The sequence below is a fragment of the Podarcis muralis genome, chromosome Z (genome assembly GCF_964188315.1).
Source record: "Podarcis muralis chromosome Z, rPodMur119.hap1.1, whole genome shotgun sequence".
NCBI lineage: Eukaryota > Metazoa > Chordata > Lepidosauria > Squamata > Lacertidae > Podarcis > Podarcis muralis.
The window spans coordinates 13152951-13171329 of record NC_135673.1 but is presented as its reverse complement, the minus strand read 5'-3'; the positions used below and the strand labels follow the sequence as shown (position 1 = coordinate 13171329).

Below are 18379 nucleotides of genomic sequence, written 5' to 3'. Positions count from 1 at the left end.
TGAGCAGAGGTTTGGGATTGGTGGCTGATGACCCCGCTTCTCATTGAAAGGCGTACAGTCATGGGAAAGTCTATATTGGTCCTCCCCTGCCCTTTTGTCCTGCTGTAATCTTTTAAGATGAACAAGGAATAGTTTCTTATTGCAGCATCTATGTGCCAAACCATGACTCTGCTGTACTCTTGCAGACCTGCTTGGTGGCTGCCCCTCCACATCTCTCCTCTGTCCCCCCCCCCCGAGTTTAGGGATAGGGAATCTGCCCTTCCAGATGTAGTTGGACTCATCAGCTTCAATCAGCATAGTTGGGGATGATGGGAGTTGTAGCCCAACAACGTTTGGAAGGCAACAGATTCCTCATTCCTGCCTCTGGAGACCTAAACCTTTTAAAAGTACTGTTAAGACTTTTTTTTAAAGGCAAACTTGCTTTGAGTAGTTTAAGTAGGTAGAATAATAAGCTGTGTATTCTCTGAGACAGTCCAGTGGTCCACTACATTTCCCAAAGCAAGGTATTTTAAAGTTACAAAAACTAAGTGACTCTGCACGTATCTATGTGGGGAACTCCATGAGACACTTGACTTAAAACCAGGTGTCTGTGTGACAGGTTCTATTTATGCCCATAGCAATATATGGCTCAGAATTGGGGATGGGTGGAAGAATGTAATTGTTTACCACCATCAGCAGTAAGTGGAAACAGACCTGATATTTGACCCTTAGTGCAAGGTGGGCTTGATTTCTTGTGTGCAAACATAGAAGACCCTGTCCATGCAAATCATGGGGAGAGCATGGTTCCTGTTGAGACTGCCTCCACCCAGCCACAATGAGCCCATGTGTTTCTGTTTGCTATCTGGATCCAAGGCAGGTAAGTCCAGGTAGGCCAGTTTCTAAGTCCAGAGTAGGAACCTATCCTTTTCATCTATAGTGTAGGGATCAGTAACTGAAAAGCCTGTCACCAATTCAGGCTCCATGAACAGTACCTTGTGACCCTCCTAGCAGCAACCTGGATGTTAGACATGTGGATGCAGTGACAACTAGGAGGGTTTTTGGCATTTCACTGTGGGCTGGGGGGGTGGCGGCATAGACATGTGACCCACCAATAAAAGTACAGTGGTACCTTGGGTTAAGAACTTTTTTTGTTCCAGAGGTCCGTTCTTAACCTGAAGCACCACTTTAGCTAATGGGGCCTCCTGCTGCCGCTGCACAATTTCTGTTCTCATCCTGAAGCAAAGTTCTTAACCCGAGGTACTATTTCTGGGTTAGCGGAGTCTGTAACCTGAAGTGTCTGTAATCTGAGGTACCACTAGTTGGTACGCAGGTCTGTACTGCAACCTTAGCAGAGTGGTTTGTAGGCAGCTTTCCATGATGATGCATCTTCTAGCCGTTTTGGACTAGAGCGTAAATCAACTGAGCCCTGCCAGCTGGGGCTGATGGGTGTTGTAGTCCAAAGCAGCTGGAGGGCACGAGATTAAGAGCATAGGAAGAGACTGCTGGATCAGGTCAGTGACCCATCTACTCCGGCATCCTGTTCTCACAGTGGCCAACCTGATGCAAGCAGGACTCAAATACAAAAGCACTCTACCCACCGTTGGTTTCCACCAGCTGGTATTCAGAAGCCTTCCCACCTTTGACAGCAGGCAGAGCATAGAGGCATTGTGGCTAGTAGCCATCAATAGCCGCCTCTGTGAATTTGTCTCTAATCACATTAAATTGGTGGCCATCACTGCCTTCTGCGGAATCAATGTTGTGGAATGCTAGTTTAGGCACTCCTGACAGTGGCCAATATTTCTCTGCCCTGAAGCGCCCCCAATTTGAGCCTATTTTTCAAGACTTATCAGTCAAAGGAAATCATTGCTTCTTGGGTATACTTGAATCTGGCCAGTTATTTCTGTGTTTTGCCTGTAGCTATACTGAACAAGGGAAATGCGTCGCTTTTCTCTCCCACCCTTTACCAAAGGGATACTTGAGTGGCTAACAGAAGAGCAGGATAAGCAGAGAAAAGAACAGCTGCAGCTATCAAAACTCAAAATACAAACAAGAGAGTTCTGAAGTCAATACCTTTTTGTTTTCAGTGCATCCTCCCATACAACTGTATTTAGTATATAAACATCATTGTCTCTTCCATCTCATTTTAAAATTGTTCCACATAGGCTTTGTGCCTTCCTCGCAGGTGCCTTCATATCTACACTTCCAAGCAGCAGTTGTTTGCTCCACCTCATATGTACATAAGCCAATCTTTATTGATTGACCAGCTTATGGTTGTTTGTTGAATTTTGTGTTAAAGAGACTGAAAAGAGGCCTGTATTAAGGGTGTGGCATTTCTGCATTTGTGAACTGGTGTATTTAATGCAACCTTTGCCAACCTGGGAGTTGTAGTCCAAAATGTACTAAGAGGGCGCCAGGTTTGCAAAAGCTGTTTGGTCTTTACCTGTGCTCCTTGTATAACATGTGCATCACCTTCTTTCTGCACCATGCCTGTTGTGGGTCGGTAGGGAATGGGTTTCTCCTTTTGCATGTGTATTTTAAAGCACCTACAACCACCACCGCTACAAATCTGCTAAGCACTCACACTTGCCTTGTTTAGTTTGAACAGTTCTGCTGCCTGAATTCTTCCCATCCAAAAAATGTCCCCATGGGACTGTTTCCTCACACAATAGATTTAGGAGGTTTTTTGCATGCATGTTCTAGTTAAGTGTGAAAGCAGCTCCACCCTGAAACATGGTTTTTATGGCTTTGGTTCATAGGATTGCTCTCCCCGTGCCCCTACAGCTCCTCTAAATTTTTAGGATTTGTGGCCAGTGTGGTGTAGTGGTTAGAGTGTTGGGCTAGGGCCTGGGAGATCAGGGTTGAAATCCCCACAGTGGATGTCACAGTCACTGCCTCTCAGCTAATCTACCTCACAGGGGTGGTTGTGTGGGGATTAAAGGAAGAAAAGGAAAACCATGTAATGCCACCCTTCGCTCCTTGGAGAAAAGGTGGGATATAAATGCAATACAGTTATAGAAGCCATAAGTAAGCCACTGTGAGCAATTCAGGTGAACACAGTAAGTACAGTACCATATGGAAATTAATATGTGGATTTGCTCATGCAAAGCAGGCATTGTCCTGATCCACTTTTGACCTGATTTGATCACACAAAACAATGTGAATATTTACCTATTCACCATAGGTATTCACAGTGCCAGTGTGGTTAGAGTGTCAGACTAAACCCGGACTAGGGTTCGAATCCCCACTCAGTCATAAAGCTCACACTGGGGTCACAGTCACTGCCTCTCAGTCTAATTTATCTCACAGGGTTGCTGCATGGGGATTAAATGAGGAAGGGGAGAGCCATGTACACCACCTTGAGCTCCTTGGAGAAAGAGGGGGGAGTATAAATGCAATCAATCAAATTAAATTGTCTGCGACATTATTTGAAATTAATGGGGAGTGGAAGACTCCTGAAACATTTCGCGGATGGGCTGAAGAAGCCGAGACACGGAAACTGTCCAAAATAAACAAGACCCTTTGAAACAAGTGGGACACGTGGCTCTAAAATGTCATCACATTGATTTCCACAAAAATTGAAAAATGAACCCCCCCCTCTATAACTTAGGGAAAACCATCTTAATGATAAAACTTACAGTATGAGAGAAACACAATAGATAATAATAAAACAAATTTATTGAGAGGTTGCATTTGTGTTTTACATTTTTTTAATGCTAATCCTCTAATCTATTCACCCTACTTTAGAGTTTGGGTTATGTTTGTTTATTTTTTTTGCTTTGCTGTCCTTTTCTCCTACATAATGTCATTTATTTCCCTCCTTTTCCACATCGGCCACCCGGGGATCGTCAAAATGAAGGCGTTGGCTCGGTGTTGCATCTGGTGGCCTAACATGGACAATGCCATCACTTTGTGGGTTGCCTCCTGTCAAGCATGCCAAGAGTCGAGACCTGCACCGCGGGCAACTAAGGGCAACACCTGGGAGATGCCCAAGGCACCATAGTCGAGGGTGCACATCGATCTTGCCAGCCCCTTTCCTGGCCGGACTTTTATGGTAGTGGTGGACGCTTATTCCAAATGGCTGGAGGTGGCCCTGATGCCCTCCACCACTACCGAAGCCGTCATCCGGGTGCTGCGGGGCCTGTTTGCAACTCATGGGTGTCCTGATGTCCTTGTCTTGGACAACGGACCTCAGTTCACGTTAGGCACCTTTGAAAGGTCCCTCTTGGGGCTGGGCATCCACCATGCCCTCATGGCAGCATTTCACCCGGCCAGCAATGGGCAGACAGAGAGAATGGTGTGCTCAGCAAAAGAGGCACTGGTGCGCCTAGAACAGAGGGACTGGCACGAGCGGGTCACTGAATACTTGCTTGTGCAGCACATCACCCCTCATGTAGCTACAGGACGGAGCCCAACCGAACTGCTCATGGGCTTCCGGTCTCCGCTTGACCAGCTGCACCCGGACTTTGGTATGGCCGAGCCCTCGGGCTGTACTAACATGCCATGGTCCTTTATTCCGGGGAATCAGGTTTTTGCCTGGAACTTTGTGGGGGACATTCCTTGGGTGCCGGCCATGGTAGTGGGAGTCACGGGGCCCTGTTCATACCAGGTGGCACTCCAGAACGGACACCTGTGGCGCCGGCACATAGACCAGCTAAGGCACAGGGTTGGGGATTTGGACATTACCACTGTGCCCCCAACTGTGGCTCCAGCTCCAGAGCGGTTGCTAATGGAAGGCGAGGCTCCACCTACATCTTCCTCACAAACTGAGGGCATGGAGCCGAGCCGAGCCATTTTGGTGGGTCTGCCTGGCTCTCCAGAGATTCGGACCACCGCTGTGCCTGACCGTCCACCGAGTCCGCTTGTGGCAGTTCCTTCAACAGCAGCAGAGCCAGGGAACTCGGGCTCAATGCCACATTTGGTTGCACCACAGTCACAGCCAGAATCGGGCGGCCACCCTTACTCTGGTACTGGCCCTTGGTGGTCCGACAGGGTTTCCAAGCGCCCAGCTTATTTAAAAGACTATGTTCAAATGCACATGTAAAGCTGTATGATGAATAGGGTCAATTAATATGCTTATGTGCCTTAAACCAATAAGGGTATTGCTGTATGTAGTGGAACCACTATGATTGTAACTAATGCCTTATCTCGGTGGGGAGGGGTGTTATGTATTGAAGTTCTCACCCTGGCCACCAGGGGTACTGTGTATGTATACAGTTTTCACTCAGGTCTACATCAGTTAATTTAGGCGTGGAAACCCTGGGTTGTTGTTACAATGTTGACAGCTGGCTGCCTATAAAAGCAGGCCAGCTGAACTGTTTGCTGTTCAGTTCAGTTCCAGCTTACTTATAAAGAACTACTTGGAGAAATCTCTGTGTCATCTGCTATGTCCACCCACTATTTAATATAACTTGCTTTATTTTTTCTTGATGAAAGATGTATAACAGTCTTGGCTACAAAGTACAATAATATATTAATAAAATTATAAACACATACACACAACAATATATAAACATACTGGAACATTGATTTCCAACAAGCCTACAGCATGCAGAAAAAGTCTGTGGAGGGGGGAAGTTCTAGTGGGGTGGCTCCCAGGCCCCATTTGAGCTTCCCAATGTGGAGCACGTGAAATATGGCCCTTTTATTGCTTCTATCCTTTTTATTTTAAAAATATTTTTATTGATTTTTAAAAATGAAAATCTAACAATTAAAGATGCAGCTCACTCATAAAGTTCAAGAATCTGCAGTAGAAAAATATCAGACCCTCCAAATGTCCCTATTTTCCAAGGACAGTCCCAAATTTACAGAAGATGTCCCTGTTTCTGATTTGACCTCAGAATGTCCTGCTTTTCCTTAGGACTTCCCTATTTTCATTGGACAAATGTTGGAAGGTATGGTAGGATGTCCCTATTTTCATCAGAGAAATGTTGCACGATATCGAGTTATCTGACCCTCAAGCCATCTAAAGACAGTCCTGTATAGGGATTTTTAAAAAAATGTTTAATGTTTTTTAGTGTGTGTGTGTGTGTGTGTGTGTGTGTGTGTGTGTGTGTATCTTGGAAGCCTCCCAGAGTGGCTGGGGCAACCCAGTCAGATGTGTGGAGTATATATAGTAAAATTATTATTATGGAATAGGATGTCCCTACTTTCATTGGAGAAATGTTGGAGGGTATGAAATATGCAGTAAAACAAAAGAATGGTCAGGGTTGGTCGGGGGGAAGGGTCCAATTAGAAGCAAATTAGAAGCACATTTATATATTAGCAAGAAGTAGATGCCATGTTTTCAGTTCAAACATTGGTGTATACAGAGACACTGGTGAGATGTGGGATTTTCATCTGTACTGTATTTCCATTCAATCAGCAGTAGACTTCTGAATGATAGATGTGGATTCTAAATTGTGCGAGTCATCTGCTATACATTCTGTACACTTAATTTGACATCCTGCCATATGACAAAACAAATGTGTCCTTTTGTCCTCCTGCTACTCTTTAAACAGGCAGGTTTCCCCCCAATAGGGTTATTCCCCACACTTCACTGTGCCATGTTTGAGGGTTGTCTCAATAAAACGGCCGCTCTCTGACCAAACTGGCTGGCAGTGCTCCAGGTGCCACATCATACCCATTTCCCACATTGGCTTAGTACATACTTGGTCGCTTCGGGCAGGCAGCGCCATCACTTGGGGAACTGCCTGCCTTTTGAGATCAGGCAACCTTCGCTCTTCGCGTTTCTTCGGCGCCTCTCCCTGTTGAGGCAATACCTTCCCCAGTCTCTTAAAAAGTTGGCGCGAGTTTTTAACGTGTTGCACTGTTGTCTGCGTTAACTAGGATTGTGAATTTTTTTCTCGATTCTCTGCCGTTTCACCTTTTTGCAAACCGCTTTGAGGGATTATTTTTGTGTAAAAAAACGACAACACAATCAGGTGGTGCATTCAATTTTATTAAACAAACAAACAAACAAACAAACAAACAAACAAACAAAACAAATAAAAAAGAGTTGTTTTAAATGTTGAAACCTGCCCTAGGGGCCTTAGGGTTAAGGACGGAAAATAACAACAACATCGGTGGTGGTGGTGACGCTGGTGGAGAGAAAGGCGGCCCAAATAGCCGAGCGAGTGAGCCCTCCCCACAATGGCCACCTTCCTAGACCGAGGGAGAGGAGGAGGAGGAGACGCTTCAGGTCGTCTCAGGCCTGGAGAGGAGGAGGGAAAGGCCGAGGGGGCGGCGGCAGCGAGCGAGCGAGCGATCGTCCTGACCCGGCCTCGCCTTCCCTTCCCCGCCGCCGCCTCGCCTCATTCACTCCCCCTCAGAGGCGGGGAGAAGATTGTGGGGTGGCTGCCGCGTTTCCGCTTCGCCTCCGTCGGGAATCGGGACGGCCGTGAGGTGGGACATGCTGTGGTGCTGATGGGGAGGCTGAGAGGGGCTTCTTCACCCTCGACCCACGGATAGCCTGCGTGGTTTTTTTGTGGGGAAACGGGGTGGGGGTGGAGGATTAAGAGACGGGCCACCCCCCCTGCACGCCTTATGTGGGGCTTTCTTGATGTCTAGTGTGTGCGGGGTGTGTGTGTTATAGTTTTTGTTTGTTACCACGTTATGTATTTTTGTGTTTTAATATTGCAAAAGCGCCCTGTATTCCTCGGATGAAGGGCAGTCTAGAAATGTCATAAGTAAAAATAAAATTGTGCGGGGCTCTGCCGCGTGAGGAGTGCGTTGAAAGAAGGGGAGTTTTAAAGCCTCTTTCTCCTGGATTTCAGGGTGTCTGAAGTAGTTGTATGTGTGTTTGTGTGTGAAGGATTAAGGAGTGTGTGCCCCCCCCCCGCTTCACACCCATTATCCATGGGGCTTTATTTATTCATAGCATAGGGTTCTGCTGTGCTAGGGTGGATTAGGAGAGGGACTTTGCAAGTCCTCGTGGATTTGAGGGCGACTGTCAAGTAGTTTGTGTGAGTGTGTGTGGGATTAATTAGGGGACCCCCCCTTCCAAACACAACTTTCCCACCCACAATATTTCAAGCTTCTTTATGCCCAACAGATGGGGGGTCTCCTGTGTTGAGGTAGGTTAAAATAGGGAGATTGTAAATCCTCACGCCCTCCAGGAGATGGCTTTGAGGGTGACTGTGAGGTAGTTTGTGGGGTGGGGGAGTATTAATTTTCTTTTGTTGGGGTGGGGAGGAGTGTTCAGAAGGGGACAGAGCCTCCTTCTGAGTGCCTCTTCTTCCAAACATACTCATATAATTTTACAGTTGCCCTCAATCTATAGTCTGCAGGTTGTGGAGGATACATAGGTGTGGGGGTGTGTCTCCCTCTTTTAACCTGTTGCTGTTGGGGATAGAATGAGTTAAAAAGAGGGACTTCTCCCAACCACCTGGAGATAGATTATATGTAAAGTGTGAAGTTGATGCATGATGTGTAAAGTGTGAAGTTGATGCACAATTTGGAATGTCAGGGTTGCTGATTCTGCTTTTCTTGTGCTTCCCTTCCTTCCAGACCAGGATGAGTGTCCACTAACATGGCTCTGCAGTGTAAGATTCAGACCTTGCAGGTGGTTGACACAGAATACAGTGCTGATGCCGTAGAGTGGTGCCCTGTGGAGGGCTGGCACAGCATCCTGGCATGTGGCACCTACCAACTCAAGAAACCTGACAGCAGTGTGAGTGGCCCTTTCTGGTGTTGCCTATGCAGTGAAAAGAGCTCCAGCAGTTTCAAGTTAACAGTTCCTTGAAGCACATTTTGGGGTTGTTGTTAAGGTGCTTTGATGTTAAGGCTTAGGATGGATTGTCTATAACTTGTTTTCTCATTCTTCCCACTTTTGGCTCATCCACCTCAACTCCATGCAGAATGAAAAGTTGATTTTGCTTGCATACAGCAGTATTGGGGAACCTTTGGCTCTCAGATATGTTGCTGAACTACAGATTCCAGCAGCCCTAGCAAATGTGACGAGGGATGATGGGAACTGCAGTTCAGCAACATTTGGTGGGCCAGATATTTCCTATGCCTGGGATACTGTCCTTCTGATTCAAGACCTTGCTTGGGTCAAAACCCCATTTATAATCCAACACTACTAAATAGTCCAACAAGAACATCAGATACTACAGGATTAAACTAGCGTACCTGCTGCTGTATTGTTTTAAACAGGATCCAGCTAGATAAAATACTGTAATTTCGAAGATAACCAACCACTCAAAACACATTAAGATTGTAGCTTAAGGTGCTCTTAAGCAAACCATTCTTCTTTCATCCCCTCTTGAATAAGAATATGTGTGATATTGAAGTTTCTGTTGCAGGGATTAATGAGATAATATTGAGATAATGTACAAGAAAAGACTTGAACACTGTAGATATGCTAAGTTTTAATCATTTTGACAGGAAGTGTATAGCAGTAGTAGTTTTTATTCAGGCTAGAATAAAATTGGTTTTCTATCTCAATTGGTTTTCCATATCTTGTCCCAAATAACTCCCAAATGAGTTTAAGTGAGCTGTTCACCTCTCCTTCCCACCTAGGTGTGACAGTGGCCTATGTCTTCTTTAGCAGAGGTAACAAGAGCAATGGGGCAAACTTCTTGAGGGGATGGATGCACAGGAATCTCTTATGTTCTCTAGCTGTGCAACTGATGCGCAGTTCAGGGACAGCAGGTAGTTGAATGTGGGAGAGAGGAAGAGATGGGGTGAGGCAATGTCTCAAAGTGATAGTTATTGATTTTGCTTCTCATTGCAGGCTGGTGAGAGCCCTGAAGGGAACAATGAGCCCCATGTACGCCTGGGCCGCCTCTACCTGTATTACTTTGGAGAACAAATTTTCACACCACTGACTGAGATCCAAAGGCTGGAAATGGCTGCCCTGCTGGACATTAAATGGTAATGCTGGAGACAGAGGTCCAGACCAGCACCTAAGCAGTTCTTCTGCATTATGTTTGGTAGCATATGCAGGGCTGTCTTAAGCATATCCAGCACCGTGGTGCAAAACTCCCTCCGGCACCCCCCCATTTCCCAGAATTTTTTAGGGAAGATGGCACTGCTGGCAGGGCTGGAGGAGGCGGGCAGCGGCTGGAGTGCGGCTCCTCTGGTGGGGAAGAGGCGGAGGCTGAACGTGGCGCTTCCCGGCTCAGCTGTCTGCTTCGTGCTGCAGTAAATGCTGGCCACGGCAGACGGAGGCTCGGCGCAGCGCTGCTTTGGCATGGCATGGCGGAGGTGGGCGAGGGTGGCGAGCTGATGCTGGGAGGCGCCGCATCCAGCCTCCACCTCTTCCCTGGCGCCCTCCAGAACTTGGCGCCTAAGAGCCCCATGCAACTAGCCTCTATGGGTAAGACGCCCCTGAGCATATGCAATGAGGTTTTTTCCTTGGAGGGGAAATGACAACTTTCCACTGAGGGCACTATACCCTTTCACCAGCACTGGATTTGTGGCTCCCTGAGCCACCATTGGAGAAAGTGTTGGATGTGGGCTGAAGGCTTGCTTCTCCCATAGACTCTAGCTTATGGCCTTGGTCATGTCATCCTGGTTTGGTTCCCCATCTATAAAATGGGAAGAGCAGTGTCCAACCTTGCAGTATTGTTGTGAGGGCAAGCCTGTGGCTAAATCAAAGTACCCCTTTCTATTGAACCCATGTCACCACTGCACAGTGCTTTTTAAAAAGAAAAAGAAGAAAGGTGCCGGTATTCACCATGAAGTTGTTACAGTAAGTGCCACACTTTTAACATTTTGGGGGAAAAGGTGCCAGTACTGCATACCCTTGAGTACCCTCAGAAAAAAGCACTGCTGCTACACCTTAACAGCGATGCAGATCGGTGGTCTTTTTCAGCCTATTTGCTCAGTATGAATGGAGTATGATATCTACTGAGCTCAGGACATGAAAAATTACCACAATCCAATACAACTGATCATAAATATTACATTACAATATGAATATTATATAGGCAGGTTACAAAAATTAAAATAAGTACGATTCATAATAAAACAGGAGGAACAAGAAGCTAGACCAAAAAAATTAAAAAAATTAATGTATTGCCGTATTTTTCCATGTATAAGATGAGGCAATCCCCCACCCAAAGCTTAACAACTCTGGGCAATTTCCCCCTATTTCCTCAATTTTGAGTCCCCCAAAATAGGAGTCGTCTTATACACGGGGGTGGTGTTATACATGGTATATACCGTACTGACCTGAAAAGAAGCCACACTTTCCCCCCAAATTTTGACCGGGAAAAGTTAAAGTGTGGCTTAAATTTGCAACCTTACAAAATTGGCTTTTACTATATCACTGCTGAAACTAACATATGGTAAAATGGAACAAAAATGTTTTATTGCCAGTTTGCGAGCTTGAGACTGTTGTGCAATTAATTCTAATGCCATTCATTTCTTTCCCCCTATTTTACAGTGCAGTATTGATTTTTTATTTGCATTTACGGTGCTACGAACAGGTGTTTAACCCACTTGTGGGTCCTCTCTAGTACGCTTAGGATTTTCTTCTACATTTGCCATTTACGGGTGTGAAGGCCTGTGGAATTTTAAGGGAGCGGCTTTATATTTGGGTACATTTGTCTTTTTTTTCTTTTTTCCCCTTGAATTTTAAAGGTGCAGGTTATATTCGTGTGCAGTTTATATTTGGGCCAATATGGTAGATCTCTTATTATACTGCATTTGAAATGGAGATGAAGTGCTTAAACACATGTTAATATTTCATTTCTAAAGAGAGGGCCTAGGGACTTACTCTTCTGAGGTATTTATTATTCATTCCTCTTCAAGGTGCCACGTTCCCATTGCAGAACATCCTGTTCTGGGCACTGCAAATGCTAAGGGAGCAGTGGAGCTCTCCCGCTTAACAGGAAGTGAGGTAAGTGTACCAGAATTGAGATTCATGCTAAGGGTGTGAGCCATAGCTATGCAAAGCGGTTCATTTTATAGACAGGTATAGGGTATAGCTCTGTGTGGTCATTCCACTTCAGCTTGAATGTATTTTCATGTTATGAAAGGTAATACAATTGAGGGTGCTGACTTTATGTTGTAGGCATTGAATAACTGGGCATTGTCTAAGCACAAGGTTCTTAAGGACAAAGGGACAGTAAAGAGGGAGAAGCAAGGGACAAATAGAAATGTATTGTTATTATTTATTTAAACAAAATACAAGGGTAGTTGAAACTGCTGCAAAAACCTTGGACGTGAAGGCTGGCATGTGAATAGGACTTGAGAGAACAGTCTCTCTTGCTCACAGTGACCGAAATTGTACACATGCTTTGAATTGCCTGAAGAAACTTAATCTGCAGTGGGGTCCAGCTGTATTTTCTTAACTGAGTGTTGGATCTGATGTTCCTCCTTGGGCCTGTCTGGCCTTGATCAGTTTTCTTTTCCCTTCAGTAGAAGAGCTGCAAGCTGGAACCATTGTGCAGCGCTGATCTGGGAGCCGAATGCCTTGCCTTATCTCTTGATTGGTCCACAGGACGAGGGCAGCGGTGAGCAGAAGCTAGTTAGCTAGATATTGGCCCAGTGCTAGCATTGCTGTGTTTTAAAAGTTGGAACAAAATCCCTGCTGTGGGAGGACTGCCTGACAGCAGTGTCTAATGGGAGTCTGCATAAGTTTGTGCCTGGAGTTTGCCTTTCCATGCTCTGTTTTGGGGCTTTGTAAGGGATCTATATGCAGTCACTGAGGGCATATATATTTCTAGTCCCCTACTCCATTCAGCCTATTTTCTGCCCACACTGAGCAGAGCAAGGTCTTGTACTTCTCAGAGTGCATTACCCCATTGCCTTTATCTTAGGAATCAGGAGCCTTTATAGCTGCTTGCGTTGCTGTTTGGACTGTGGGTGCCTTGGGAAAGGCACAGCTGTTTGCCTCGCTTTACACACACACACACACACACACACACACACACACACACACACACGTATCTTATCCAGTTTGCAGATGTTAGGATACCCTGTTTTCCCCCACAGCGCCTCACAGTGCAAACATTATCAGGGTTTTAAACTGAGTACTCTGACTGCTACTGACCACTTATAGTGGATCTGGGAAATGCTTTAAAATCCAGTTATCTTCTTTTAGTGATGGTTGTGACAGTTTCTGTGGAAGATTTTAAAAAGATTGGCCTTGTGCACAGGAAATTCCCCCTCCTGCTAAAGACTAACCTGTCCTTTCTATTTTGCACTATTTCCCTTGTAGTGGCTGCCCACTGCAGTTGATCAGCAGTGATTCAAAAGGGAGGCTGAACTTGCTGTCCGTTGATGAATCTGCCTCCCTGCACATATTGGAACAGTGGAAGGCACATGACTTTGAGGCCTGGATTGCTGCATTTGACTACTGGAACACATCTATAGTATATTCAGGTCTGCATCTGATGGCGGTAAATGACACATGGGAAGTGCTTAGTTTTTTCTCTAATGCTCACCAAACCACTGTTGCTGGCAATAATGTTGGGTGATTTTTATGCTTCATGTGCATTAGCAGCAAGGCTTGAGCTGGAAACAAAACATTTCCTGCCTTTGGAGGTCTATCTTCTAGCCTTGTGGAGTGGCTCTGTGTCACAGGAAAAAGGTGTCTCATCTCCAGCTATCTATACTGTCACACAGCTTGATCAGTTTTCTCTTTGTTTCAGGTGGAGATGATTGCAAGCTACGGGGATGGGACATCCGGAGCAGCCCGAGGGCTCCCATCTTCACTAGTGAGAGGTAAACAGTAGCCTGTCAGATGAGGGTGCATTGCTCATCTCTCCTCACTGTTTGGGCAGTTGTCTCAAGCAGATTCAAACTGGTGCATCTGATGAAGGTTCTTGCTGCCTAACTTTTGACTTGCATTCTGTGACAGGCATTCAATGGGAGTGTGCAGTATTCAGAGCCATCCACTCCGGGAGGATCTGCTGGCCACAGGAAGGTGAGTTTCCCTGAGATATATCTTGTTATGTACATTTGTCTGGGTTAGCGATAGACGAGTGAGCTGATGGTTGTTTGTGTGTGTCTGTGCTAGAGACTGTGGGAACTTATGGATGGGACCCTGGGTGCCTGAAAAAGAGCATGGTTTGGTTCTAGCTTGGCCTTTGTCTTTATTGATTGCCCTGCAACAGTTAAGTAAGGGTTAGCTAGGAATCTGAAGTCCTCTATTGTACCCTTGAAAAACCACCTCTTATGGTTTTCTGAGGACTGTTTTTGTTTCTCCAGCTACGATGAACATGTCATGCTGTGGGATACCCGGAATATGAAGCAGCCACTGGCGGACACCCATGTGCAGGGTGGAGTTTGGAGGTTAAAGTGGCATCCAACACAGGAGCACTTACTGCTGGCAGCCTGCATGCACAATGGCTTCAAAATCCTCAATTGCCAAGGCTGTATGGGTGAGTGCTTTGATCTTGGTAGCTGGCACCTGAGATGTGTGAGAAAGGCTCAGGGGCTGGCTGAAGCCATATACCTGTGTTTTTAGTACTTTCTTCTGGAGTGAAAGACAAAAGACAATTTCCAGAGTATATGAAACATTCTTATTCTATTCGGCTACCAACACTCCTAACTTCATCTTGCTGATGAGATTAAATGCTTAAATAATACTCCTAAGGAGCTGGTTTGGTGTTGATCCGTGCTGTTTGCTTGGAGATGCTTGAAAAGGAAAATGCAAATAGGTTAAAGAGGATGTCATTTATACATTCTACCTGAGAATAGAAAACTGGGCAGAATATAGTTTCATAAAAACATGATTTATTTTTCCATAATCAGTGGAAGGTAATATGGAGTAGCCATTAAGTTGTTCCTCCTGCCCAGCAGCAAGAAGAGATGAAAAGTTTAGTAAAGGTAAAGGTACCCCTGCCCGTATGGGCCAGTCTTGACAGACTCTAGGGTTGTGCGCCCATCTCACTCAAGAGGCCGGGGGCCAGCGCTGTCCGGAGACACTTCCGGGTCACGTGGCCAGCGTGACATCGCTGCTCTGGCGAGCCAGAGCCGCACACGGAAACGCCGTTTACCTTCCCGCTAGTAAGCGGTCCCTATTTATCTACTTGCACCCGGGAGTGCTTTCGAACTGCTAGGTTGGCTGGCGCTGGGACCGAACAACGGAAGCACACCCCGCCGCGGGGATTCGAACCGCCGACCTTTCGATCGGCAATCCCTAGGCGCTGAGGCTTTTACCCACAGCGCCACCCGTAATTCCTGCTAAAAACAGTAGTTGAGAGATAAATTATTTCCTATTTTACTTAATGGTTGACTTGTAATGTAAGCTCTTAGAGCAGGGGTCGGCAAGCTTTTTTGAGGGTGGGCTGGTTCACCGCACCACAAACATCCTGGTGCATTGGAGTGTGTGTGTGTGCATGCGCACACGACAGAAGGGACTTCTCTCTCCCCCAGCCCGTCCCCCTGCCTACCTAGGGTGCTGCCAAGAGGCAGAGGCTGGCGTCGTCAGCTTCAGAGGAGGAACTAGCAGCCCAAAAGGACTGCTTTCGGGCTGCTTGTTCCACCGCTGCCGCCGCCACCACCCTCTACCACTCACAAGGGCAGGCACAGGAGCTGCGGTTGGCAGAGTGGAGGCGGCGGCAAACAGCTTGCTCCAACGAGGGGCTGCTGGAAATGCTCTTGGCCAGATGAGCCCAGCCCCCTTCCTCTTCTTGGCCATGTGCAGCCGCCACTCACTCATTGGCCAGGGCCTCAAACCTTAGCAGGCGATTGGCCAGCGATTTGCTATACGAGGAGGAGGAGGGAGGAGATTCTGCTGCAGTGAGGGGAAAGCGGGGAAATGTTGGTGGGGGGAAAAATGGCGCCTGGGCCCGAGAAACCCCCATGGATTCCCCTCACCGATCCATGGAACCGGCCATGGGCTGTATCTGGCCCATGGGCCTTCGGTTGCCAATCTCTGTCTTAGAGCATTGTGGTAAACTGGAGTAAAAGCTTATTTAATAAAATTTAAAACTGAATATGGCTACCATTGTTGGAAATGGTGATTACTTATGCAACTTAATTGTCATCTAATATGTGCCTGTCCTTTCCTTTCTTGTCCCTCAGTGGAGAACAAAGAGGAATGCACTGTTCTTTCCTCTTATATTTTGCATAATTCCTTGGCTTATGGAGCTGATTGGTCAAGGCTTTCTCTGAGCAATCCCTTGGAGCTATCTGCAGTGATGCCTGTAGTTCCTATGGAGCAAGAAGCAAGGCGAGTGGATCTCAAAGCCCAGAACCTGAAGATAGTTTATGAATCCCCTACGGCCACCTTTGATGTGGTGTTGGAGGAAGAGGATCAAACCCCTGGCTTGCCGATCCAAGCAGAAAGTAGCTTTGACCTGTTGGGACCACGTACTGATGAAAAAGGTTCAGAAACCAAAGCACACAGTGAAACAGACTTGGTCAAAGTCAAAAAAGAGACCAGCCTCTTAGCAACATGTTCTTTTTATGATAATGTCCTACATGTTTGGAAATGGGAGGCTAGCCAGACTGCCACTTTGTCCTGAACATTGTGCTAATTAAAGTTGTGGTATGCCTGCCTTTTTCAGTAGCAGGCCTTTTTAGTACTAGGGTTTGAAAGACAGATATAGATTTTTGGTAGGAAGGCCCTGATGGAGTTCCTATCACCTCTTCTATATCAGATTTCCAGCTTTATTCCTGGGAGTCTTTCATCGCTCTAAGAGCTTTGAAGACTCCTCAGACACTTCAGGGATGTGTTCTCTCCCTTCTGCATCCATTTTATTCCTTGCTGCAGAAATATGATTATTATACTGATGAAGTTCTCCTATTTCACTATATATTCTACAGACAGCAGTTCCTCTTAGTTTGGGGTTAAAGTAGGGTTTCCATATTTCAAAAAGTGAGAATCCATATAGAAAAGTTGAGCTTTCTTCGGGCCAAAGTTGTTGAGCTACTTTTAAGGGAAATTGCCAAAAACAACACTGCCAACCTGGGTTGCCATACGTCTGATTTTCCCGTGCCTTTAAGCGATTTCTGCCTGGACACTGTTTCTGATGGCCAATTACCATCTATGTCCGGGAAATTCTGGATGTATCGCAACCCTAGTTAAGGTCTCTCTCCCTATGTGATCAAGGAGATCTGAGGGTGAGCAAAAAAAGTTATGCTATCAGCTATTCTCTATTTTTCCAGCGAAGTAAACTTGACCTGCTATCTATTATGCAGCAAGGAAAGCTATTCCATACTACTTTGCCCCTCTTGGGGTAAACAGATCCAGGCTACTTTACTCGACACCAGCTGAAAATAAGTGGCAGCCTGTGTGTGTCTCTTATCTTGTCTCATTGTTCAGTAGCCATCTAAATGGAGAACTCTTCTCAGTTAAGAACTTGAGGAGGGAGGGGAAATGCTAAAATACAGAGCAGCACTTGTTTCATGCTTCTATTGTCTACCTCCCCCTCACAGGAAAGGCAAAGTATCACTCTGGCTTTATGCTTCAGGTTTGGTTGAATATGTTACTGGGAACACATAAGCTAAGAGGAAAAGGGATGCAAATTACTCATGCATTTCCATATCACAGAAGTGAACAACACCAGCAACAATCAGTGCTAAGAGTGGGGTACTTGCCTGAAACCCTGATATGGCCCTTGCAAGTTCCTCAATTCTGCATAAATTCATGCTGAAGGAGACTTGTAATTTGAGACACTACAATGTAGGGTGTTTGTGTATAAATACGCACATCAGTATTGTAAACAAAATAAAAAAATATTTTTGATCTTTTTAAAATAAAGAGTGATGTCTTTTGTTGGTTACAACCTTCCAGTTGTTTATTTTTTTAGTCTTTGGGTGTAGGACCTAAGTTACTGTGGGTGTTGGGGTTATGTTTGTATTGTTGCTTGCCACATGATGCCTTAAAAGGTAAAGGGACCCCTGACCATTAGGTCCAGTCGCGGACAACTCTGGGGTTGTGGCGCTCATCTCGCTTTATTGGCCGAGGGAGCTGGTGTACAGCTTCCAGGTCATGTGGCCAGACCAGAGTCAAATTAATGCTATAATTTTTATTTTATACATTTACATATTGCCTTTATTCCATTATAAAACCCAAGGTGGCATACTTAGTTCCACTCCTTCAGGCCCTCACCAAAGTCTTGTGTGCTTTCAGACGATGTCTCATGTGAGGCATTAGCCCGCAAACTACTGGTAGTTCCTTGCTGCTGCAGAAGCAGACTAGCCCTTTCCTCCCTAATGGAGCAATGCACAGCAAGCCAGGCTTAATTCTATTAGTGTGAGACTTGTACGTTGCTCAATGAACCAATGGTGTAGCTGGCATTGCTGCAACTGTAGTGGGCATCAGTTCTGATACCAAATATTTTAAAAATGAATAGCTTTTTTGCAGTTCTCCCCTTAATTCTAATTTACATTCAACAGTCTACTTACTATAAGATAGCTCTGGTATTTTAACTGTAAATGTTAATAAATTATATTTGGTGAGGCCAATGCTTCCACATTAAAAATAAGTCCTCCCATAACAATAATAATGGACTCCCAA

At 45.8% G+C, this 18379-nt stretch overlaps 1 protein-coding gene across 1 annotated transcript; it reads left to right on the top strand.

Annotated features, from left to right (window-relative positions):
- Nucleotides 1-7059: 7059 nt before the first annotated feature.
- On the top strand, nucleotides 7060-17649 carry DPH7 (diphthamide biosynthesis 7). Its single transcript, XM_028715295.2, has 10 exons — nucleotides 7060-7359; nucleotides 8464-8626; nucleotides 9692-9831; nucleotides 11716-11803; nucleotides 12328-12419; nucleotides 13127-13290; nucleotides 13560-13632; nucleotides 13769-13834; nucleotides 14119-14291; nucleotides 15940-17649. The coding sequence occupies exons 2-10, from the start codon at nucleotides 8486-8488 to the stop codon at nucleotides 16380-16382; spliced, it is 1380 nt and encodes a 459-aa protein (XP_028571128.1). The 5' UTR covers nucleotides 7060-7359; nucleotides 8464-8485; the 3' UTR covers nucleotides 16383-17649.
- Nucleotides 17650-18379: the final 730 nt, after the last annotated feature.

Bases quoted from the DNA above. Each gene is read 5' to 3' on its own strand.
- DPH7 (XM_028715295.2), top strand. From the start codon at position 8,486: ATGGCTCTGCAGTGTAAGATTCAGACCTTGCAGGTGGTTGACACAGAA. The intron at 12,420-13,126 runs GTGAGCAGAAGC...TTTCCCTTGTAG, and splicing joins TCCACAGGACGAGGGCAGCG to TGGCTGCCCACTGCAGTTGA. The intron at 13,291-13,559 runs GTCTGCATCTGA...TCTTTGTTTCAG, and splicing joins CACATCTATAGTATATTCAG to GTGGAGATGATTGCAAGCTA.